Source organism: Convolutriloba macropyga, chromosome 12 (genome assembly GCF_964194025.1).
Source record: "Convolutriloba macropyga chromosome 12, txConMacr16.3, whole genome shotgun sequence".
Classification (NCBI taxonomy): Eukaryota; Metazoa; Xenacoelomorpha; order Acoela; family Convolutidae; genus Convolutriloba; species Convolutriloba macropyga.
Window position 1 is genome coordinate 9,088,799 of NC_134479.1, and position 25,799 is coordinate 9,114,597.

Sequence of the window (25,799 nt, forward strand, 5' to 3'; positions counted from 1 at the left end):
TGTGATAAATCTGATGTTCGACGACCTATTTTACCTCCGGATTGTCGCTTCTCTGTTTTCAGCCAGTTCCATGACTTATGTCATCCTGATTTGAAAAGGACGTTTAGCAAGATCTACATGGCCAAAAGCTTGTCAAAACATCAATTTACCGTGCAAACAATGTCTTCAGTGCCAGCAGAACAAAATTTTAAGACACACAAAACTTAAGACATGCAAGATTATTGAAGGCATCACCAGATTCAGCAAAATTTCATGCAGATATTGTGGGACCACTTTCAGCAGTTGCCATCATAGGTATCTAGTAATGTTCACTGACAGAATGACAGAATGAATTGATCCCTAACCTGTATCATTATCCACAGCTGACGTTTTTACTGATGCTTGTCTAAATTCGTTGTTCTCTAGGTTTTGCGTTCTTTTAAACATAACCAAAAGCGAGGTTCTCAATTCAAAAGTGAATTTTTCGAATGCTTAGCAAAAATCATTGGTTTCTGTCGGCTACGAACAACTGAAAAAAATGATCAACAAAAATAAAGTTCTAAAGACAAAATTTTTAATCCAAATGATCTTTCTGAGTGTTCTCATGTTTGGCTGCGTGTTGACCGTGTAAAGCAGCCATTTGAGGCTCCCGATTTTGGTCCACATGAAGTAATCGTTTCAATCATGAGTTGAAAACAATGCAAATAAAAGTGAATGGTTTGAGCCGAACAGTTGATATACAACTGCTAAAACGTGCAAATTGCTTTATCAGCCAAAAGGAGCCACCAGCCGGAAAAAAAAGCAAAAAAGAGCCCAATTAAGGACAAAGATGAGACAAAATTTTTTTAAGAGCACTGTTGTTTTTGTAATGAGATATATAATTGAGCAATGCTCAATCGTTGTAACAAAAATCGACTCATCAAATGAGTTCCATTAGATTGTGTCGGCCTAAGAGCACATCCCCAAGGTTCATGGTTCTGCTCAACGTGAAAGAGTACTCTTATTGTCAAGCATGTTAGTATTGAATCTGAAAAATTGTGCACTAAATGAGCAGTTTTGCTTTTTTGACATAATTGCAGCTTTTGCGGATTGTTTTTAGCATTGTTATTCTCCCCAATTATGTTTTTTGGTTATTTGTTTATATTTTGTCTCTAGGACTCCCCTTCAAATTGTCAGGAAACAGTAGCATTTAGAGGTCATGGTATCAAGTATATTCATGTAAGAAAAAATTCAAATCGTTGAAAATGAAATCGGAAATGTAGAAGCCATGGTTTTCAAGTAACAACGTTTTAGATTCATAAGCTTTGTTAATCGTCTTTATTACAGTTTATTTCACTATATGCTTCAGTTGCAGTGAAAAATGCGGACATTTTGTTTTAAAGGGAAAGGCGTACTTAAATATGAGGTAAGGATTCCCCAGCTCCTACAACATCAACCCGATCAAAAAATTTGTGATCAGACTCAAAGTGCGCTCAAAGTTTTTTTCGCTTGAAAGGTGCTCGAATCGAACTATGATCAGAATCAAGCACAATGATTTTTTTGCGCTCGAAGTGAGCTGCAAATGACCTCTTATCAATTTCTGGTATAGAGCAATATTTCATACGCTCATGCTTTCTCAACTCGTTCAAGCATTTTTTCCTGAAAACGTATCTTTGGGGTCATAATAACCATGGGTGCGTTTTTGTTTGTCGTGACTATTGATCCAAGGTCTTGAACCCCATCGCCTATAAAAGATTATAGCAACATAAATAAGCTGCAAATACAAAAAAACTAACAGAAAAGATGTCTGAATAACAAACGACCTTAGGAAATTGCACTCGCTCCTGAAAATAATTATTCACATTGTTCTTTCATCGTGTCTCACATTGATAGAATTTGTTTCCATTATCAAGGATAATGGAGCAAGTATTTTGTCTCCCAGTTTTCTAGTCGGTTAATTTCATTCAAGTTTTTGTATGTTTTTTTGTTCGTTACCTATAACTTGGTACAGTGTTTATGTTTATAGCAGCAAGTTTCAGTAATTGTTTAACGGCGTAATTAAAATTTGACATTGCAGGTGGTTCCTTTTCTTAAGGGTTCTTGAAGACTTAAGTGTTATTTAGAGAGGTTTACCTATTTTTGTGCGCTAAGTCGGCTTGCGTAACCCCACGGGACTAACCGACTCGGAAAAACATAGGAGATGAACTTAAATTCTGTTAAGAAATACAATTATAGGTTGCCAGAGTCAAAAGTATGGTAGCAATTATGGCTAAAACTGTGGAGACAACTTCATTTAGGAAATCATTCGCAAATTCAAAGAGATTTCTAGAGTCTTGTCAGAGATTAGTGGATAGTTCGCAGAATAGAAATCTACACGCTGCATCATGCTTTTGGCGTTTCAACTACGTTTGTCATTCGTTGTAATCTGTCTGAAACTGCAATTCGTTGATGTTTAAGTAAAATTCGAGGTTTTTCATTTAATATTTGGTGTCACTTTGTTTAGAATTGCCGTTTCAAAACAAACGCAAACAATTTTTTTCAAAAAATTTTGGGTTAAAGTAAACTGAAAAACAATTCTTTTTTGTAAAGTACTCCTAAAAAAGCAATAGGTTTAGAAGCTGAATTTTCACTTGCTCAATTACATTATTTTATATAACATTTTCGGCCTCTGATAACAGGCCTTCTCATAACAATCCGTTAAGATAAGGTTGTTTGGATTTATCAATTGATTCGTGAATTTTTATCAAACAATAAACCAAATTTATGCAAACTTGCAGCAAAACTATCCAACGACATGCATTCAAAAATGCATAATCTATTAATATACAATACAACCACAATCAGACCTTAAGCAAAGAGGTTTCTTCGCAGCAAATTGTATTAAGTCAGATAAGAGGCTATTACATAAATCTATTGTGTTGAATCTCGTCAGATTTTTAATGAGAAAAATGCTGAACCCCGGCTTATTTCGCGAAACGTCTTTTGCACCATAAACACCGTAAACTGCAATAATTGCATGAGGCAGGAATGACAAGGCACTGGTTTCGGCCCTACAACGAAAAAGAACGCCGGTATTTTCAGTTGTAGTCGAATAAGAGCTTCCCTAGTCGAACTCCGACTCTTATCTTGCAAGATCTTGCAAGATTCTTGCAATTGACGCTTACCTTGGAACATCCGGACGCCTATCTTGCAAGATTCTTGCATATCCGACGGCTATCTCGCAAGATCTTGCAAGGATCTTGCAAGATGGTGGGTAATCTTACAAGACTCTTGCAAGATTCTTGCAAGACCTTGCAAGATAGCCGTCGGTATTAGACTTGGGTTCGGTATCTCTGTATCGTAGTTTTTGAACGGAAAACAATTTAAGTATGGTCGCTATTCGACACAAGGGAGATTAAGGATCAATATTTCAGACATCGGGGAGATTCGTTATGTTCATTTTTAGAAGATTCGGTATGTTCGGTCTGTAACGGCTGCTCTCCTTGTGTTTCACAAAGAAAGTTTTACACCGCCCAGTTCGTTCTGAGTGGTTACAAAATCTGTCCGGATACTTCGTTTATGCAGTTCGCTTTTGTAACTGTATATCCGTTCTGCTGTACTTACCGTTGCATTACAAATTCAGTTCGTAACTATTGGAAGTTGAGAATGCCAGAAGTTGGGGTTGTAACAGTTGAATTTCAGCTCCAATAATTCGTAGATACAAGACACAGTAACAGAATTTACTGCTCAAGAATAATATTTTGAATACAAGACACAGTAACAATTTACTGCTCAGGAATATTTCTAGTTCAAGACACAGTAACACGTTACTTACTGCTCAAGACAATTTGTTTTGCAATATTTTGCTGAGTTATACTTTCAGCCGTTTTCTGCGGCTACTACGTTGAGTTCTGTGGGTTGCTTTTGTTATTTCCCCCTTTTCTCTTTTTTCTCACGTGACAAACTGTAACTAGAACTAGAACTATAACTATAACTATTAAATGACTAAGACAACAGAAAATGTTTTGTTTCTATTTTCCCCCGCCTATGCAAGCTTGTTATTCCTTAAGCTCAGCTCCAACATCGCCGGCCCTGTTTTCCTTCGTGAAAACATCATCGTCAGTTGGTAACACTGGAGCGAGCTTCACTACTGGTCTCTTGTAGTATCCATCTTTCGTTCGGATTGTCGCTGATCGAATTACTCTGTCGGAACCTTCAAAGGTTTCGATTATTCGACCCAGATTGTAATATCCACGTTTGTCACTGTCTTCCACTAACCACACAAGATCACCCCGCTGAAGAGTTCTGTCCGTTGTGGTCTGCCATTTCTTACGACTGTTCAACGTTGGTAAGTACTCTTTACGGAATCTGTCCCAAATGAGGTCTGCGTAAGCTTGTGTTTGTCGGAAGAGCTTTCTATGATCAACAAATTGCTCTGCACCTGATAGATACGGTAAACAAAGGTCCTTGTGGCCAAGTAGGAAATGGTTTGGAGTAATAGCTTCTAAATCGGTAGCATCAGAACTGACCTGTGTCAGCGGTCTAGCATTCAGCGTCTGTTCAACAAGACACATCGTGGTTGACAGAACATCCTCCGTGACTGATCGATTGCCCAGCACTGCATACATTGCCTTCTTGCAACTCCAAACCAGTCTTTCCCACACTCCTCCAAAATGTGGTGCTGCAGGTGGGTTGAACTTCCATCTGATACCTTGTTGAATCAGATGTTCTTCAATTCGCACCTTGTTCCATGCTGCTATATACTCTGCCAGTTCTTTTTCAGCTCCAACGAAGTTTGTCCCGTTATCGCTAATCATTTTGACCGGTTTGCCTCTTCGTGCAATGAATCGCATAATTGCGTTCAGACAACAATCAGTGTCTAGTTTTGGTGCAATCTCTATATGTATCGCACGTACAGTAAGGCATGTGAATAGACAGCACCAACGCTTTTCGTTTCTTCGACCAATCTTTACTGTGAATGGTCCGAAATAGTCTACGCCCACATTCGAGAACGCTGTTGATGCGACTAATCGTTCTTCAGGTAGATTTGCCATTACTGGTGCCTTTGTTTGGGCTTTTCCCTTTCGACATCTAATGCATTTGTTTTTGATCGATCTCAAAGCATTTCGTATGCCTAGGATCCAGAATTTTTGCTGGACTATGTTTCTGACATGTTCAGTACCTTCGTGGTGATTATTCTTATGTTCATTTTGCAAGAATAATTCAACTACATGGTGCTTCCAATGTAACAGTATTGGATGCTTGGTTTCGAAGTTCAGATGACTTTTACCTATTCTGCCTTGAGCACGAAAAAATCCTTGCTGGTCTATGAATGGTGAAAACTGGAGGATTTTGCTGTTTTTTGGAATTTCCTTTTCAGCCTTGAGAGATTTCATCTCCTCAGCAAACTGTTCTTGCTGCAGTAGTCTGAGGATGCTTGCTTGTGCACCCTCTCTTTCTTCAACACTTAGTGTTTTTGTTGCCGGTTTGTGTTTTTTAAATACACGCTGTATGTATGCCATTGTATTTACAAGTCGATTGAAATTGCTGAATCGTTCCCACTGAATCATCAACTTCTTCTCTTCAACCTTTGCTGAGAAGACTATTTCTTCGTTTTGTTCGTCTGAAGCAAATGTTAAATTCACCTGTTCAGGCCATTCGCTCGCTCGTTGCTTCAACCAGGCCGGCCCAGTGAGCCATTCACTTCTCTTAAGTTCGTCAACATTGATCGCTCGTGTCCCGATGTCAGCTGGATTGTTAATACCACTCACATGATTCCATTGTGAAACATTAGTTGTATCCAAAATCTCAGCTACTCTGTTTGCAACAAACACCTGTTGCTTACGGTGGGAGCTATTAATCCATTGCAGAACAGTAGTGGAGTCTGACCAAAAGTTGCAACTGTGAATCTTTGTTTCGTGTTCTTTCACTATCTGTTCTTTAAGTCTCACCGCCATCACTGCTGCTTGTAGTTCCAAGCGTGGTATGGAAAGGTGTCGCATCGGTGCAACTCTGCACTTTCCGATTACAAATGCTAAGTCCGCTGAGTATTCTTTGGGCTTTGAACGTAGGTAAGCCACTGCGCACATTGTGTCTTCAGATGCGTCGGCAAACACATGAAGTTCCCATTTGTCCTTGGCTGTGCTGAAGTATCTTCTATCAATGCTTGTTTCCGCTACTTCCGGAAGCTGCGCTTTCCACTTCAGAAACTCTTCTTCTTCGTTAGGTTCTACTGAGTTGTCCCAATGTTGTCCATTTTTAGTCCAGATGCTCTTCAGGAGTCGTCTCATATGAACACTGAATGGTGCAAACAGTCCAACAGGATCAAACACTGAAGAAACTAGGGATAAGATCTTCCTTTGGGTGATTGGGGTCTCAACTTCTTTGCTTGTACCTCTACAAACCTGTAGACTATCATCGATAATCGTCCACTGAAGCCCAAGCACCGATGAACCTTCCTGGCTGGGTTCTAATTCAACCTGCTTTGTTTTGCTGATTGATCTTAAGTCCTCTGGGATTGCGTTGGTTACCACGTCGCTGTTGGTGATCCACTTCTTCAGTTCAAATCCATGTTTTGAGAGAAGAGGTTGCAGTTGTTTGAAAACCATGATTGCTTCTTCAGGTGTTTCGACTGACTTGATGAAATCGTCCCTGTAGTTGTTTTGGATTGTTTTTGCTGCAATTGGGAACTCGTCCTCGTTATCGATGGCTACTCGCTTCAGAGCGTAGTTGGCACATGTTGGTGAACTCTTTGCTCCGAAAACATGACGCTGATACTCGTAAATTTGCACAGGTTCGTTCATTGTTGGTCGCCACAGGAATCTCAAGCAGCTTTTATCCCCTTCAGGAACTTGCACTTGCAGAAACATTGATTCAATATCTGCGGTTAGGGCCATTGGTCCTTCTCGAAATCTGAATATTGTTCCGATCAACCCGTGTAGCAGATCGGGTCCGGCTAACAACTTGTCATTTAGGCATACATCCTTGTATTTTGCTGCAGCGTTGCAAACACGGCGAACTTTACCCGGCTTGTTGGGGTTTAGTACTGGATGGTGTGGCAAATACCATTCCTTTCCGAAAGTGCCTTTGACTTCCGATTTACCGAGGATCTTCACAAATCCCTTTTCAACATCTGTATCAATTGACTTTTGATACATTTCTTTTAAATTTGGGTCTCGTTGGAACCTTCGTTCCAGTGAGTAGAGCTGACCAAGGGCCGAGCCGTAGTTGTTTGGATGATTGGGTTCTGGTTCACTCCAGAGCATGCCCACTTCGTACCGCTCACCTGTAAACTTTGTCGTGCTCTCTAGAAATTTCTGAGCTTGCTGCTCTTTCTTTGATTGACTTACAACGTTTATTTTGGAAGCATAGGTTTCTATGTCCCACCATGATTGTATATTTTCTGCCACTTTCACATCTCCTGTGAAGGCGAAATGACAAATATTTTGACTTTGCTTGCCTGTCATGGGACCACTGACTACCCATCCTAATTCTGTTAAGACGGCGAAAGGTTCACTTCGTGTTCCAATCTTATAGTCCAATGGACGTTGAATTTCGTAGGCATCTTGTCCAAGTATGATGCCTACTTCCATCAGGTTGAATGTTCTGTTAGTGAGAACATTCAGGTGTCTGAATTTGTTCTTCAGTTCCTTGTAATCATATGTTGTGTTTCCCAACGAGATTGATGGGTGTGCAAACGCTTCAATTGAATGCACCTTTGAATGTAGTCCCTTTATTGTGATAGGAACCTTCTCTGTCCTCAAATCTTGCGTCCCATGTATGCCAGCTATGTTCAAGGTAACGTCCGTGCCTTTGGCTTGTAGTTGATTCTTGACACTTTGGTCGATGAATGATACTGTTGACCCACTATCAAGGAAAGCGTAGGTAGTCAGCCTGTTACCACCACTCTGAACCGATACCGGAACTATTTGAAGAAAACTAGTAACTTGGTTACTCTGGTTGATTGTTGCTGCGCTTACGTTAACTGCGTGACTACCCTCGTTCATTCGGTTTTCTGAGTGTAGCAGTCTGTTGTGCTTTTTGGTACATCCGTTTATACCGCACAATTTGACTTTGCAATCTTTGATTGCATGTCCTTTTCCCAGACATCCATAACATAAGCGTTCTCTCCTCACTGCCACGTATCGATCATTCACATTCATGTTTTTGAATGATGGACAGTTCCAAATTTTATGAGTGCCATCGGCTAATGGACACTGATCGCTTTGCGTCTGCTTGGTTTCTTGCAGGTTTGAACTTGCACTGAAGTTCGATGTCTTCGAGAATTGTTTTTCTCTATTTGCGTTGCGTCGGTCTTCTTCTTTGCGTTCCCCTTTAAACGCTGAAAACCCTTCATGCACGAATGCCATTCGTGATAGCCATTTTTCAAACATGATAAGGTCAGGCCAGTCCTCGTCTTTGTCATCGACGTAGAACCACCATTTTTCTTTAAGAACCTGTGGTAGCTTATCAACTGCCATGTACAATGTCGAACTTGATTGCAAATCACCAATATGCTTGTACTCTTTGAGCACGTTCACGAAGTTAGATACAATAACAGAAAAATTAATCAAACTGGTTGAATCATGAGGTTTCACTTGATTAACTTTTCGTAGGCTCTCGAGCTGCGCATCTATAATTACATGCGGTCTTCCAAATTTTCTTTCTAAAATGTTCCAGGCAGCACTATAAAACTGTCCAGAATAGCCCATTCCCGAGATTGCAGATTTTGCTTTGCCTGTTAGAAGAGTCTTCAAATGGCTCATTTTCTCTGAGTCGGGAATCATGCGTTTATCTACTGTTGCTATGAACATGCTAGACCACTCAGGCCACTCCAGCGGGTTTCCGTCAAAATTGTTCAACCTCAATTTTGGTAAACTACTGCTTGAATGTCCAGTGTTGTAGTGCCTTCCAGCTATCGGCGATTTATCCCGCTCTTCAGCACTTAGTGAGCGTTCACGAGTGTTTGGGTACCATGGGTAATGCCTATGCTTATTTCGTTCAGGGCTGACGTCAAAGCGAGCTCTTGGTCGAATTGGCGTTCGCGTGTCGTTCATCGAATTCGCCCACTCCGAGACATCTCTCCCTTTTGGGGTCCAATTGAAAGGTGACTTGTCACGCGCCTTAGTTGATTGAGAACGTAAGTCATCTTTCTCCAATGCTGTTCTTTGCAATTGGCGCTCTAGGTCTCGCTCTTTTTCCCGAAGCTGATGTTGCATCTCTAGTTCTTTCATTTGCATTTCTAGATCCAACTTCTTTCGATCAAATTGTGCTCGTTCGATTTGCAACTTTCTTTCAAATTCAATTTCAAATTCTTTTATTCGTTCTTCCACCCGACGTTTCACTGAAGATGCTTCCGAAATGTTTTCTGTATCCTGGTTGATTGTCCGTGTAACCGTATTCGTCGTAGCATTGCTTGTGTTACCATGGTTTTGGTTAAACTCTGGAATTCCAACGTTTTGTTCTAACTGATGCACATTATTCGCCGGCGGTTGCTCTTCATTGGCATGAAGAGTTGACTGGCTTTGCTGGCTTGACATGTTTGTCTCTCCGTGGATATACGGTAACCACTCTGCGTTCAAATATTGAAAGTATTTTTCTGTCTCAAGTTTGCGTTTTAAAGAAATATCTGGGTCTCGGAGAGTCTCAGCTTTTTTATTCACGAGTTTTTGAATGCTGTCATCCAATTGCAGTATCTGCTGATAAAGAGTCTTGAGCTTGCTTGGTCGATCTCGCTTCTCAATGAGCTCAAAACCTTCTTCCTCTTTCTCAATCAAGTTGTTTCGCAAGTTGTTGATCTGTCGATCCAAAACGCTTTGACTCTGTGACGGAGTCACTTCTTGTGTACTTCGGGACTGCAGCTTGAATCTCTACAGCTCCTTTGTTTGTTTGCTTTAATTGAGCTTGCTTTTCAACGTTCCTATTCGCTTTGCCTAATTGGCTTTGCGTTGTTGAATTACTCGTTGAGTTTTGTTCTCGTTCGTCGATGACTTCGTCACTTCGACTGTTGGGTTGGACAGCAGTTTATTCCACTGTCCGGGTCGGCGGACCAAATGTAACGGCTGCTCTCCTTGTGTTTCACAAAGAAAGTTTTACACCGCCCAGTTCGTTCTGAGTGGTTACAAAATCTGTCCGGATACTTCGTTTATGCAGTTCGCTTTTGTAACTGTATATCCGTTCTGCTGTACTTACCGTTGCATTACAAATTCAGTTCGTAACTATTGGAAGTTGAGAATGCCAGAAGTTGGGGTTGTAACAGTTGAATTTCAGCTCCAATAATTCGTAGATACAAGACACAGTAACAGAATTTACTGCTCAAGAATAATATTTTGAATACAAGACACAGTAACAATTTACTGCTCAGGAATATTTCTAGTTCAAGACACAGTAACACGTTACTTACTGCTCAAGACAATTTGTTTTGCAATATTTTGCTGAGTTATACTTTCAGCCGTTTTCTGCGGCTACTACGTTGAGTTCTGTGGGTTGCTTTTGTTATTTCCCCCTTTTCTCTTTTTTCTCACGTGACAAACTGTAACTAGAACTAGAACTATAACTATAACTATTAAATGACTAAGACAACAGAAAATGTTTTGTTTCTATTTTCCCCCGCCTATGCAAGCTTGTTATTCCTTAAGCTCAGCTCCAACACGGTCTTTAAACGTAAGAGAATTTTGTTATGACCAGTTTTAGACGTAAGAGATAGCCGGTGTGCTTTGTTCTATAGGTACAATATGCAAAAGCAAAATTGTTGATGAAAGATGTCGTGCTCCAATCAGAAAAACTCCAATCAGATTTGTCAATTTTAATTTGCCTGCAAGAAAGATATCAAAGGGCAGACCTCGAAAAAAAAACTGTTTGCAAATGACGCACAGCTGCATATTTTGCAGATCGTTTCACAAAAATCTTCTTAAATATTAACATGAGGAAGTGTTGTTTTTCAGCCACTGAAGCAATGTTCCTGTGCTTTTTGCGTTAGAAGATCTGGAATGGATGATACTTTTGGGAGAAAGATCTAGTTCGTTTTAATTACTTTTCCGTCGCTTGAATCTGAAAACTGATCTTTTTTTGCAATGGATGTCATCATTCAACTCCAAATAAGATAAATTGAAAAAAAAAACGAATCAAAAGACGGCAAAAAGACGGTGTTTAAGAGACTTTAAGAGACTGATACCACAAAAAGCATTAGCTGATATTTTACCTTCGAAAACGACGATGTCGTTTTTCTTTTATTTTTAAGAACGAACGACCATACCGAATCTCTTATTTGTCTAAAAAGAGTGTACCGAATCTCTTTTATGTAAAATACCGAACAAAAATGATTATACCGACCAAAAAACAATAAGGGCTAACGAAGTTTTCGGCTAGAAAAATCGACAACACTGATAGGTCGTTGTTGTTTATCTATAGCCGAACCGACCATGATCGCCACGAAACTTACCAGTTGCAACCAGTTCAGGATTTTGATGTACACCCCCAACTTCGTTCCGGAGAACATCTTCAACCTCCCAAACTCTCTCGTCATCTGATCCGTGTTCCGATGAGTCCACAATTTTTTTATGCTGAACAAACACAAGAAACAAAACGAAACATTTCGGATTGATGTTTAGCATTTTCCAATAAAGGGATTGTTCAGATGCTCTGATGCTCTATGATGGGTCCTAGAAAGAAATGAAACAAAATTGAAAAAAATAAAGAGCAATTGAATCTATTTCGGCCTGCTTTTTCAACGTTTTCTCTTTGTAGAAAATTTATCAATCAATAAGCATCCCTTTTGAAATAGCTGTATATAATTTCCTCAGAAGAGTGCATTACATCAGAGAACGATAGAAGCCAGAATCGTATTAGAAATTATACATGTAATTTATAAGGATTGTGTGATAGCTACCCAGCTCACAATGTGCCAGAACAAATTGACATAGTTTCCGAGATCATTTTGAAATAGAATTCTCAAAACAATGTATTTGCTTATGTTTTTTCTCGGCCTATCTTTCCCTATGAGGAGCATCCTATGATTACTCGGGTGGAGGTGTCCACTAAAAGTAGCTAAAAGATGTATGATTTGCGGTGAATTTGTTCAAAAAGTGTAATGAAGGCAGTGAAAAAACTTTTAAACGTTGAAAATGGTGAAAAAAAAACGGTGAAAAAAATCACCGCTAAAAATCGTTCAAGCTGTGAAGGAAAATTTTTCACTGCCACCAGCAAAATGCGGTGAAAAAAATTCTTCGGCGCTACCAAGATTTGGTGAACAAAAATTTCAGCGCTACCAGATTGCGGTGAAAAAACTCAATTATTCACCGCTAAATTCAAAGCTTATCTTTAATTTACAAGAAATATAATTGATATAAATGACAGACGGCGCAGTGTAATAAGAGGTAGTTGGCATGTAGGAGGTCAGAGGTTTGAACCCGTTTAAGGAAGTTCCTTTTTTGTAAAGAATCCAGTGAATGCGGTGAAAAAAAAATATTTTTCACCGCTAAAAACCGCAAAAAGTTAATCTCAATTTTTTTTGTCCAAACATTGACCCAGGTGCTAAACAAAAAAAGAGATTGTCAGCAACAACTGAGATTGTAAGGATTACTTAAACCAACTTAAATTTAACAGCTTTTCACCAGAAAATGCAAAAGAGTGTTCATTTTCATCAAATGACTGTATGTTTTTTTTTGCGAAATATAGGTTTTCTATTGCTAATGTTCTGAAAGTTTTTTCATAAGTTTTGTTGCGTTTAACAAATTCCTTGAAAGAAAACAGTGCAATATTAGGAGCACACATTTTCCCTATTAATTTTGACTGGATAAGTCAAAGTGACCAATGATTTTTAGTTACGGTTTCAATCTCTATCTTTTAGAACAATTTTGTGTTCCTTGTTGAAAAACTATTATAGTTATCCGGCCTCACAACATAATTTACAATTTTTGCATTGCAACAATTTTATTGGTCAATGATGATTATGATAAAACAATTGGGCAAATTTAACCTCTCATCTTTTTTACTGATGCTTTATCTTTTCCAGTTTCAAGGAGATTTTTATGTTTTTTCAATGATATAACAATTTTTGTTGACTATTCTTACCCAGGTTGAGATCCCCGACCAAAAGTTGATACGTCCAGACTGTCCCAGACGGAAAATGTCTATGTCCAGACTTTCGTGGGTTCATGTGGAGATTTTCAAGCGTTCAACAGACTTTCGTACGTTAATCAGACTATTCGTACGATCATGCCAAAACAATCGTGCGTTAACAAGACTTTTGTGCGTTCATCAGACCTTTTGTGCGTTCATGTCCAGACTTTCGAGCGTTCACCAGACCATTCGTGCGTTCATGTCCAGACATTCGAGCGTTCACCAGACCATTCGTGCGTTCATGTCCAGACATTCATGCGTTCACCAGACTTTCGCGTCTGCACAAATTTTCGTGCGTTTAAGAACAGACTTTCGTGCGTTCACCAGACCATTTGTGCGTTCATGTCCAGATTTTTGTATATTCACTAGACTTCCGTGTCTTCACATTTTTTCGTGCCTTGATGCCCTGACTTTGGTGCGTTCATCAGACCATATGTGCAATCAGTTGCAGTGTTCAGATATTGAGGTTTGAAACAAAAAGGGATTTTTGGAATCAGGTCTCTAGAAAAAGAGTTTGTAATTCAAAAGTAATTTCCGCGTTTTGACATTCAAACAATTCAAAAGAAGTGGTTCTTCATTTGGCCAAGAGTCAGACAAATTAGACCAAAAAAAGGAACAGTATTCCGGTTTATGCTGAGTCAAAACAAAAAGTTTTCGTTGATTTCAGCTTTCTTGAACGATTGTCAAAAATATCTTAGCTTATTAGAGGTTTAGTTTGTTCCTTAATACTGATAGGTAGACACTATGCTCGCGAAAGCAAAAAAGGCTGTTTCTCTATTCGTAAATAGATGTTCAAGTACCTCACGTGAAAAGTCTAAATATATGGATTCATATTCAATGGATACCTGCAATCACAAGTGGTGAGTTTTTGTCCGAATATGAACGCAGGAAACGTCTTATGAACGTGCAAAAAATTTGTGCGGTCATGATAAGACTCTCGTGCGTTTATCAGACTTTTTGTGCGTTCATCAGACTTTTCATGCGTTTATGATCAGACGCCTGTGCGTTCATCAGACCTTTCTTTCGTTTATATCTAGACTATCGTTCTTTTTCTGGGACCTCAACTTAGTTAAGTTAGGGAAAATTGAATAATGAGTCCCAAATTGTTTCAAAACATCAGAAAAAGCTCAGCACACAAACAAATTCAGAAGCAAAAAAATGTAATGAAAATAATTTATTTTAAATAGAAGCTCCAAACTTTAACTTCTAAATTAAGCGGAAAAAATTGACATAATATCGCCCTGAATCAACTTCTTCATCCAGCGCTTAATAATTAGAGGCTACTAATGAACCGATTCAGATATGCCATTTTTTTAAAACAAAACTGCATCACTCAAAAAAGCCAAAGACGCCTTTAAGCTGATTTTATCAAATAGCTAAGTAGCGCAAACGTCTCAGCAAAAAATTGTTGGTACTTCAGCTGAAAACATGATTAAATTGAGAGAGAAACTATAAAAGAAGCGTGATCAACAAATCTTTCTTTAAATTTTAAATGAATGACCCTCAACCATATCAACTAAAAGATTTTCGCACATCAAAATTTAGATGAAACAATTTAGATTTCCGCAACAAACAATGTAGAGTTTTGGAGCCATTACAATACCAGATGAGATCGACTTCTCTTTTAGTTTCATGATTTACGTCCAGCCGTTTGACTTAATAACTTCAGTATTGTCAGTTTTTCCAACTCGTTAACAGTTCAGCATTGCCGTATTTCCTGAAAACACAAAACTGCTGAGATTCTGTTGAAATCTGGGGTCGACTTTAATCGTCTTAGATAGAGAGCTTAATCAAACGCACCATAATTTTTTTCCTATTCCGAATTTTTTAAGCTAAGTAACCCTTTTTTGATGAAATAACAAGATTCCAAAATAAGTCAGGAACAGAATAATAATCAACGGGATTGGAACTTTGGTCTTTCGCAGAAGTTCAAAATTTTGAACGAACGGGCAATTTGAACGACCAAAAAATAAGTAAAATTTTTTCACTTCAGTCATAAGCTTCCGAGATAACATTATGTGCAATCTTTTGCAGATTAGATCAGTTATGAAGCCATTCTTATATGATTAACAGAAAAAAAATTGATTGTTTTGCCAAAAACAGTTAAAACTTTAACAGTATTCAGATATACGTCATTTTATACAAACATAAATACATAAGTAGGTAAGAAATAGCAGTACTCTTAAATTCTAGCATAAAAATGTTAAAATGACTCAGCCATTTCCCAACGATATCATTCGACTATAAAAATTCACCTTTTGATTACATTTCAAGCTTGCTAGAAAGGTAGTTTTTCATATCAACAGTGTTGATCTGTTCTAATATTATTATGCAGCAAAATGTTACAAAATAAATCATAATTTTCTTTATAATTGTTTTCTATGATGCCATTTTTTAATTAGGATAACTTTTTATAAAAAAAAACTGCAAGTTGTTGTAAAAATACATTGTTTTCTTGTTTGATAAAAGACAAGCAAAAAACATAGTTGTTTCCAGAGAAACGCTCTGTATCAAGCCTTACGCGATTGTATCTCTTCAAACGAAGTTGAAAGTGAGCTTCTGTCGCGTTTCTTTTTTTGGCAATATTGTTCACATTTTGTTATTTAATCATCCGCTTCAATGTGGGAGTCAGCAATTTATCAAAAACTCTGGGCGCTTTTCCCCAAAACTTTTCCGTTGAGACTCAGACTCTTTCTAATTGCAGTAATGTTAGCCGAAACCTCATGCTAACTCCCTCATCAAAAACCTAAATGCTAACTATAGGCTATAATAATGAGCCTGATCACCACTATCTACCGACCAATGAGCTGAGAACCCTCGGTAAACAATAGACGTGGAATCGCCTAATACCACTGAAGTACCTTTAATTTAAGGGGAACAGGCTTCATTGGACAAAAACATCAAAGAAAACAACGATAAAAATTTGGACAGGACAAGCTATCCCTACAAAATTGCTGAATAAGTGAGGGACAATGTGGTATATCGAGAGGTTAAAATTTCTATAAAATTTAAAACTCCATATAACTAAAGCTCTCCATATAACTAAAGCTCTCCCAAATAAACCAAAAATTTGTCTGAAAATTTCGAACTACGCGCTATTGGTGATCATCAGCAAACAACTCGTGAAACTTTGCAGTAAATATCAATGAAAATTTCTTGGTGTGTAAAAACAATGCAATAAATTGCAATAGTTCCTGCAATCTAAGGCATGAGCAATTATTAGCTCAAACTCAAGGTGGATATCAATCAATAACAGCTAGTCTATAAGTTGATATGGCATTCGGACGGATACAAAAAAAGTACCTAAAAGAATATTTAGGCCATTTTGAAAACAAAGAATATCTTACTCCTGCTTGAGTAAACGAGAAATTAACTCCACTTATCTTAATGCTTCTTTTCTATTTCTGTTTGCATACATATGGTTTCGTAATATTGAGAGGGTTAAGTTTTCTGATGTGCAACAAAAAGTTTAAATTTTTACGGAAGATTGAAAGATGACAGATATCAACAAGCTGAAGAGAACTTTCACAAACCTAATTATCTGCATTCAGATATTTCTCAGAAAACATTCGACTTTGCCTTTTGACAAAGTAAATGAATTTTTGTCATGATGTTGAAAACTTGAAATTTACGGGACACGGCGAAAAAATTGTTGAAGTGATACCTACATGACATCAATAGCACGTAAGAAAACCCGATCTTGTCTTTTGATTGAACTTTTACAATACACACCCATCAGTTGGGATGTGGTTCCAAAAAGTTTACTGTCACCAATCACGACAATGTAACAGAAAACTACAAAGAAGGATGCCCGGGTTCAGATAGTAGAAATATAAAGCAGTTGATACAAACAATTGTTCGCGAGTGGACGATCCAGTCCAAAAATTGGCAATGACTCGTTTTAGGATGCATAATTGTGAACTACAACGAAATCGTACCATGGGGCATTGTAAATTTTGAATCAAAAATGCGGCGAGTCAAAACAGTGGAAGATTTTGCTTCTATGATTCCACAGTCCAGGCATTGCGAATATGATTAGACAAAAATGAAACGTCTTTAAACACTTGTCTGAAACTCTGAAACTCTTGTCTCATCATAATTTATTCTTTCCATGTTGTTTTTTTCTGAAAGATCTACTGAAAAATGTAACAGAGAAAACTGCCATTTAAACTCTTTAAATTAACCTATGAAACGTCAAACAAAGGAAAAAAGAAAAAGGACTGTTTTTAATTCTGTTTTACTTCCTCCTCAGAAAATCAATATTTAATGAAAAAGCTAAATGCAAAAATACAAAAAGCTGATAAAAATTTCATCACCCAATCAAAGAAAATCGGATTTCGTTTTTGTCGTCTGCTTGAGTTTTTTTAATGTTGCTTGTGTCAACTTTCACCACACGCCAATAAATCAACAGAGCTATATTTTTCGAAATAGCACGACGAAATGTATATTACACATCAAGTAATTAACGTCTGGGAGGGTACCTGCAACCAAACAATAATTATCGGATTATATTTTTACAACCTCAGCCCATTTGACATATAGTTTGAATATTAATTAATATTATAATGAAGTTGTATATATCATAATATGCCAAATTTAGCGTAAACTTTTAGGATCTCAAAAAACAATTCACTAATTCTACCGAAACACTCAAATCTATTTTGCCTCTGGGCGCTTTACTTACCGTGTGTCTTAAACTTTTCACCGTTAAAAGCGCATACCTCAATAGGTCTGGAGCAAAAAGCACGTGGTTTTCGAAAAGAACAAGACTGAGTCTTGGTTACAAAAAATGAAACTATTCTTACAAAATCTCTCGCAATAATATTTATTTGCAGAGCATCTAGGAGAGCTTCGCACAAAGGTACAAAAATACTCCTCAGGTGTAATCTATATCACCCAGGTTGAGGTGCCATCCGGTTGTGACCTGTGACCAGACCGTGCCAGGCGAAAGTAACTTCTGATCAGACCAAAAATCAGCCCAGACCAAAGTGTCCACTGATCAGACTGAAGTGCATTTGAGACACCGTGTCCTCTCGATTTGCGCTCGAAGTTGTCTCTGATCAGACTATGCCAGACGGAAATGACCTCTGATCGGAATCAGAATATTGTCCATATGATTGTGCGACCATGGCCCAGACCAAACCCAGATCATTGTCTTGACGATTTTGCGCTCAAAATTATTTCTGATCAGACTATTGTGCACTCGAAGGTCACAGCTGATCAGACTATTGTCGACTGGAAACCGCTTCTGATCAGACTCCAAGCTCAAAATTAGTCTGATCATCAATTAGTTTTCATTATGAACGAATCTCTTTAATTTTGCTATAATATATTCATTTCATAAAAATTGATATTTGCAGTATTAAACTCATCTGAGGAAAAGCCAATTCTAACAGTGTTGATAACGGAAATGAAACCCAACTGTCGAGAAAAATATTATTGCACAATTGTGACTCAATGAAATTATGCAGCTTTCAATAAGAAACGTCGTGGTCTTCAGTCAATCAAAATTTCTTCTTAAGGGCACCGGCCTTTGCTATCAGCTTGACCACTTTGGTTCTGATCAGAGGCAGCAAACTCTAGATGCCCCTCTGATCAGATTACTGCTTTTTTGTTGGCTCTTGGCAGAGCCAACATCTCTCATGAAAAATGCAAAAAATCCAAAGAAAAAAGTGCGCTCGAAATGGTCTCTGATCAGACCCAATTGCGCTCACAATCTTCTCTGATCATACTAAATACTAATGTGCGCTTGAACCCGCCTCTGATCAGATCAACCCAGACCATAATGATCTCTGATCAGACCACTACCATCCGGGAGAGACCTCTGATCAGACCGTCGCCAGAACGAAGTGACCCCTGATCACACTTAAGCGCTGTCGAACCAAATCCCAGACCCTGTAGTTTTTTCCGGAAACACGCGGTCTGCGTTGGACTTGGGTCTAATCAGAGGTCACTTCCGTCTGGCACATCAACCGCTGTACAATGTAGCTAAACGCAGTTGAGTATTTGATTTAAAACGCTGTTACTCTCAAACAAATTTGTAAAAAAAGATAGAAATTTTAACTTTTTCGAACATTGTTGCGTATAGCAGGAGGCTATTTCAGAATACTCGCAGGCTGTTCAATCCCCAATAAGAGGTATCACCTCCATGGCTGAGAACGGATGTTAACTTTACAAGATTATTCAAGAAAAATTTAATCTGTGATTATAAACCAATCCCTCACGACTCGTTCACACAATTCTGATAAAGCTTTGAAATTAATTTATAATTACTTACTGTCCGAAACTGTCAGTTTAAGAGTCGATATAACGCGACTATTATTTGAATTAGTGCGACAAAGGACGATCCAGACTTTGGAATTATCGTCTGGGAGGGTACCCCCCCCCCCCCCAGACGCTCATTTTCGATTCATATTTTCACCTCTTCCCCCGGGTAACCATGTCAATTTTTCTAATTTTACCAGCGAAGTAATTGTTCACTCTACCTATATTATTATCCGGTCGCCAAACCCAGTAGTAAGATCCATCCGAGAAAACTTTCTCGTCAATCGGGAAGGCGTAATAGTCCCCTCTATCTGGACTTGGCACAACTATGAAAGATGGAGCCGTCGATTCCAAATAATTGCACAAGTTACCGTAATAATATGCAATCAATTCCTGTTGGTATCGGTAATTCACACTTCGTCGTTTTGGGTAACCGATTGAGATTGGGTTTTGTGGCTGGTGTTGTTGTCTTAAAAGCTGTTCATCGTTTCTTTGTTCATCTGATAAACCCCAGAAGAGTCGACATTGTCCGGTTGGAGCAGCTTGCAACAGCCCAAGTAGCCTTAGCTCACTAATTTACCCCCCCCCCCCCCCCCCCTAATGAGATGGCGTGAAAATGTTATGCCAATCACAACTCTGTTCTCTAGAGCGTATAGCTCAATTAGGCTATGATTTGACATTGAAGCTTTTAATCCATCGATATTATATTGCTAAATTTGTTTGTTTTTCTTCAAATGTTTAGTGTATCTTGCAAGGCAGTCTGGTGCGTAAAATTGATCTTTGACTCCCTGTTCTGATTGCCTGTTCTTTGCCTCCTAGCTTGCAAAAAAAAATTTGTTTAAAATTTCTCTTAATAAAAATTTGACGATCATAAAATGACTACTGGGTTTCATATCTTGTAACGGAATATGGGAAGATGTTATCAAGTTTCTCTATGGTCATTTTGGCTATTTATCTTGTCACTTACTCAACAATTTGACCGAAGTCATAATTTTGATTTTGAGATTAAAACAAAGAATCGGAAAGACATTGTATTGATTTTCGGTAAATTGTATCGAATTTATTCATCAGCTGATTGTTTACATGTAAAAAGGTTAAACACATTTGATTCATGCCGTAAAGTTTAACGGTTAAAAAATTTCATCTTAGAATGAGATTTCATCTGTTATTTTTTGCTTGAGAAAAGAAAGTGTCAAAAAAGGAAAAAAGTACACGTCTTGGAAGAACCAGATTAACCAATGGAAGAAAACATTCTGCTCATTAAATATCCCTGAGAAACAAAATAATGCATGTTTTGAACACCAAAATTAACAAAATTAAACAGATATTTATATCCAGTATAAAGTGAACTTTCCTCAATTTTCGGGGTTTTTTTTCTTACATTCCAGTTTTTTTTAACACAATCTACAATTTTTGTACTGTTTCATATCTTGTAATGGAATCTGGGAAGATGTTATCAAATTTCTCGATAGTCATTTTGGCAATTTATCTTGTCACTTAGTCAACAATTTGACCGAAGTCATGATTTTGATTTTGAGATTTAAAAAAAAGAATCGAAAAGACATTGTACTGCTTTTCGGTAAATTATATTGAATTTATTCATCAGCTGATTGTTTACATTTAAAAGGTTGAACATATTTGATTTATTTCGTAAAATTTAAATTTTAATAATTTTCATCTGAATATGAGATTTCATGTTTTTTTCTGTTTTTTGCTTGAGAAAAAGAAAGTATTAAAAAGGAAAAACTACACGTCTTGAAAGAACCAGATTAACCAAGTAGAAGAAAACTTGAAATTTTTTGCTAATTAAAGATCCATGAGAAACAAAATAATGTCTGTTTTGAAAACCAAAAGTAACAAAGTTGAAAAGATTTTTATATCCGGTATAAAGTGAATTTTTCCTCAATTTCCAGGGTTTTCTTTTCGTACATTCCTCATATTTTTTTCCATTGTATGAATACAATTTTCTAAAATTTTAGACTGGATGATAAACAATAGGACTAACTATGTCGAAGACTTGATTTCATGCTACTAACGATTGTTTGCATTATTCGTAAATAATTTTTTTTTCGTTTCATTTTGTTTAACTTTTTGACTACAGATCTAATTGACTTGCTTTAAGCAATTTTTATAAAAGATGAGGCAGCACTTAAAGACCTTAACCTGAACTTGCTCCTTGATCAGCATCCCGAAGACATTTCCAATCAATGGGAAAACTGGAGTGCAGAAGAATTGTGGACAAACTTAAATAAATTAACAATCAAGTACGCCATGTCTGAAAAAACATCACTATTCCAAAATTTATGAGAAATTGGGAGGATTTCGTATTATTTCACAACGAAGCATATATTCTCATGCTGATTACTAGACTTAACTTATTTCAGAAATTCAGCTGATTTTTTTTACTTTAATCCTTTCTGTTTCCTGAAATTCTTAACAATACCTCTATAAAATAGCTAAAAAGGATTTGTTGTTTCGAGTCTACAAATGATCTTTGACTTAACATAAAAAATTGAGTTTGAATTTTTCCAAAATTGAGCAAAATCTGAACAACCCGGCCATAGGAACTTTTTCTTCAATGGTCCCAACTTCTAATGTTTATAGGATGGTATAGTTTATAATTTTGAATTTTTTACAATTGCACTGTACTCAGACCAACAGTTGCTCTATATAAACAAACACCAATCGTTTGTCTCCAATGGATTTAGTTTTGTCAGCAAAATTACGTTATGATTACATGTGCAATCTACAATTTTTTAAAAAGATTACACTAGATGATAAACAAGAGGATTATCCATATTGGCGACTTGATTTCATGTTATTGAAAATTGTTCGCATGATTTGTTTATATTTGTTTATTCTTCCGTTTCATTATAATTAACATTTTGGCAATAAATCTAGTTTGTTTGCCACAAGCAATTATCAGAAAATGTAAAGCGGCACTAGCAGACCGTAATGTGGCCGTGCTCCTTGATCGATGTCCTGAAGACATCCCCAATCAAAGGGAAAACTGGAGTTCAGAAAATATGGAGGGCAATCTGAAAAAAAATTAACCATAAAAGTACTCCGTTCATGAAAGAACGTCACTATTTCCAATAAAATTGAAAAAATTTAGAAGAAATTCAGAGGATTTCGTATGTTTTGCATACAATGAAGTATTTATTCTCATGCTGAATACTAAAGCCTTAAACTATTTCAGAATTTCCTCCGACTTTTCCATTTTAAGCCCTTCTGTTTCCTCAAAATGTTAACATTACCTCTAGAAATATCTGAGAAGGATTTATTGTTTCAGACCTACAACTGATGTGAAAAACCAGAAAAAGTTAATTCTGAGTGTTAATTCTGCTTCAACAGAGCAAATTCGGAACAGCCCAGGCATGGGCCTTGACTTATGAAAACACTAATCTCTTAACAGGTAGGGTTTTCTAACCATAATAAAAGAGTCGAGCTTGTTACTAATAGTTCGGCAAAACTCTTGTCATGGACCGCGCAAAAGTTCTTTCACAGGAATTTGTGAGGTCCAATTTTTACGAGGAGAAAGAATATTTCAAGATTCCCAGTCAAAAAATGCATTCACTACAAGAACTGTTTCTCGACTCATGATTTGACAATAGGTGCCAACAATTTCTGTGACTCAGTATTTTGAGACGTGCAAAATATCGGTATGCCAATTTGTGTCGATAAAGGTCCCGCCTGCTCAAAAAGAGTCCAGCAAAAGAAGTCTAGCAAGATAATTTGGTAGAGCAAAAGTGTAATATCGACCAAGAAATTACCAATGTTGTTCAATTTGTATCGAGCTCAATTCCAGCTGTTCGCTAAATTGAGCTAGAGTCATATCCTATGACATTTGGGTGAAGCATTGTATTTTCACTGAGTTGCCTGAGTTGCCATTTATGGTAACAAAACTTATGTTGATACGATTTTGGAGTAACCCCCCCCCCATCTATTCTCTCCCCCCCCCCCCAAGTGTTTTTTTATGACCCCCATATAAAAATTATATGTTGTTATATAGCACGTTACTATGTAAGAAAATAGCTCGTGCGCCAGGGGGTCATAAAAGATTTAGGCTCACTAAGCTGGGGGGGGGGGGGGGGGGGGGCAGAATAGATCCCAAAGATACTATGAATTCCTTTGTTATGAAACTTTGTAAACCTAAAAAAAAGAAAAGAGAAATTCAACTGACCACGAGTGGTTGTGCATTTCCACTCATCACCTGCTGGTGCGTCTCTAATGACACCATGGAAAACAGGAGTAGAATGGGGCTTATGTTTCAACCCACACCTCTTCTTTCCCTCACCTGCGGATGATGGGCAATTTAAGCCAAACGACTTCAACCTGGAAACATTTCTCAAATGCAGTTCAGAACATCATAAAGTTCGTTAAACATACCTGGGCGGGAATTCGGCAGGAGCTTGCCCTTTTTTCCTTTTTATCCGCTATTGGACGCTACTACCTGCCTTTACATCCCTCAAAAATAAGAAAATTATTCTTTCGTTCTAGTAAAAATAAAGTTATCTAACTGGCCTTTGTGACTCTAATAGGGAAAATTTGCACATTTTTCAGTTTTTTTGGAACCGGGTATGATATTAAGCTGATCACTATGATCCATAATATTTACAAAATAAATAAATAATTATCCACAAAATTTACAATATTAAAATAACAATCCACAATCATAATCCAAAAAATCACAATCATCCAAAAATAATATGATTAAGAACGCAAATTCGAAGACTTTGCAAGTACGAAGAAGTGCAAATTCGTATGCGCCGTTCTTTAAATATATCCCTGCCACAGAATGTTTTCCAGTATTTAAACAATTTGACCTTCCCAGGAGAAATCCCACCACAGATGTCGCAGCAATAGTAAAAACAAACAGGCAAATTACACAATTATTGTGACGACGCTTTGATTCTATCTAACACGGCATTAGTTGCTGTTCTTATAACTGCCCCAGTAGTTCTGGAATTTTTATCGGGTAAGATCTGATAAGATGCTGATCAAAAATCTCTATCGTGTAAGATTTTATCAGGTCTTACACGATAAAAATTCTGCTTTACGTGAACTTTATTTGCGTAAGATCTGATAAGATACTTATCGGATTTTATAAGATAACAAATAAATTTTGCTGAATTGCTATCTTATAAAATCGGATAAGTATGTTATCAGATCTTACACGATAAAAGTTCACGTAGGGCAGAAATTTTTATCATGAAAGATCTGATAAGATATGTTTTAATGATTTCAATATTGTCGCATAACGTAATCAAGCTCCTATGAAAGAAAAAAATAATCAGTCAACTAACCAACTATGAAAAAAAAAATTGTTGACTCTATTTTGGCGGAAGTTTTGTTCTGAGTCTTAACAAGGACCTATATGGCTCAGCCTAGCAGTCCAAGATAATTTTGGCCTTTGAAAAAAATTCAGACTAGTTTGACAATCACCGCTTCAGAAAACGCCCTTCGGATTCGAATAACCCATGTCACAATAACTTATAAGTCTCAAAAGACAAAATAAGCTAATTTTCTCTTTTTGCTCTCACACGTGTTGCACGCTGTAACCTTTGGCTACTGATCGAAAATCAATGCCTTCAATTTGAAGAACATGCCATACTTGAAAAATTTTTATCGAATGTTGATCTAGCTTTCCGAATGTTTATCTTATCTTAAAAGATCTTAAAGGTTCTTTATCAGATCTTACACAAAAAAAAAATTTCTGTTGGGCCAGATTTTTGTCGGGTATGATCTAATAATATAGAAATGTTATCGTGTAAGATGTGATAAAAGTATTTTGTCGTGTAATATCTTAAAAGAGTACATTTTACGGTGTAAGATCTGACTAACGTTTTGTTAGATCTGATAAGGAGATCCATCCCCTAACAGGCTATTAACAAGTTGGTTATGTCAGAAATTTGTCAAATTTTACACGATAAAAATTCTGAGAACACTGGGGAACACTGCAAAAACTTGCGTTTTATTGTCAACTACTAACACGTCATGTCGAATTCCCTCTCGCTTTATATCTTTATCAAACATGCACTCCCAAAAGTAGACCCTTCCAGGTGTGACCAGTGGCAGTCCCTTGTTAAAGTGGTCACAGTCCTCATTTTTGGTGCACATAACCTCGCAGGCACTTTTAAGGAAACCAAAATTCTGGGGCAATTTCGGGCAAAGTTTTTTCTCGTTCCTCAAGTGGTCCTTGAGTGCTAAAACAAATGTTTCCGAGTTTGAGAAAACAAAACGAAGCTGATGATTTAATGTTTTCCATATCAGAAAAAAAATTCTGCTCTCATCTCTGATCCGAGCATATCAGAATACAAGTACCTCTCTCCTTGGGGTGAGGTGGTGGAAATATGAACCGGGTGATCTAGACAAAAATTTGCCCATGATTCAAATTTGTGCGAATTAGTGCTAGTTATTGCGAAGTAAATCGAAAAAGTGCGTTCAGGTTTCGACTCTGCGTAGCCATTCGAAAGTTC

The 25,799-nt window shown here is 37.4% G+C and overlaps 2 protein-coding genes across 2 annotated transcripts in view; both read right to left on the bottom strand.

Annotated features, from left to right (window-relative positions):
• LOC142350975 (uncharacterized) overlaps positions 1 to 11,546 on the bottom strand; it is a 62,930-nt gene extending 51,384 nt beyond the window's left edge. Inside the window, exon 1 of the mRNA XM_075403004.1 lies at positions 11,378 to 11,546. The gene's annotated coding sequence lies outside the window, so the exon portion shown is untranslated. The remainder of the gene's footprint in view (positions 1 to 11,377) is intronic.
• Positions 11,547 to 14,645: 3,099 nt separating this feature from the next.
• LOC142350980 (uncharacterized) lies at positions 14,646 to 25,440 on the bottom strand. Its single transcript, XM_075403012.1, has 4 exons — positions 25,313 to 25,440; positions 23,504 to 23,655; positions 19,542 to 19,862; positions 14,646 to 14,773 (listed from the first exon to the last, which is right to left on the bottom strand). Exons 1-4 carry the CDS (start codon positions 25,438 to 25,440, stop codon positions 14,748 to 14,750), a joined length of 627 nt encoding a protein of 208 aa, XP_075259127.1. The 3' UTR covers positions 14,646 to 14,747.
• Positions 25,441 to 25,799: the final 359 nt, after the last annotated feature.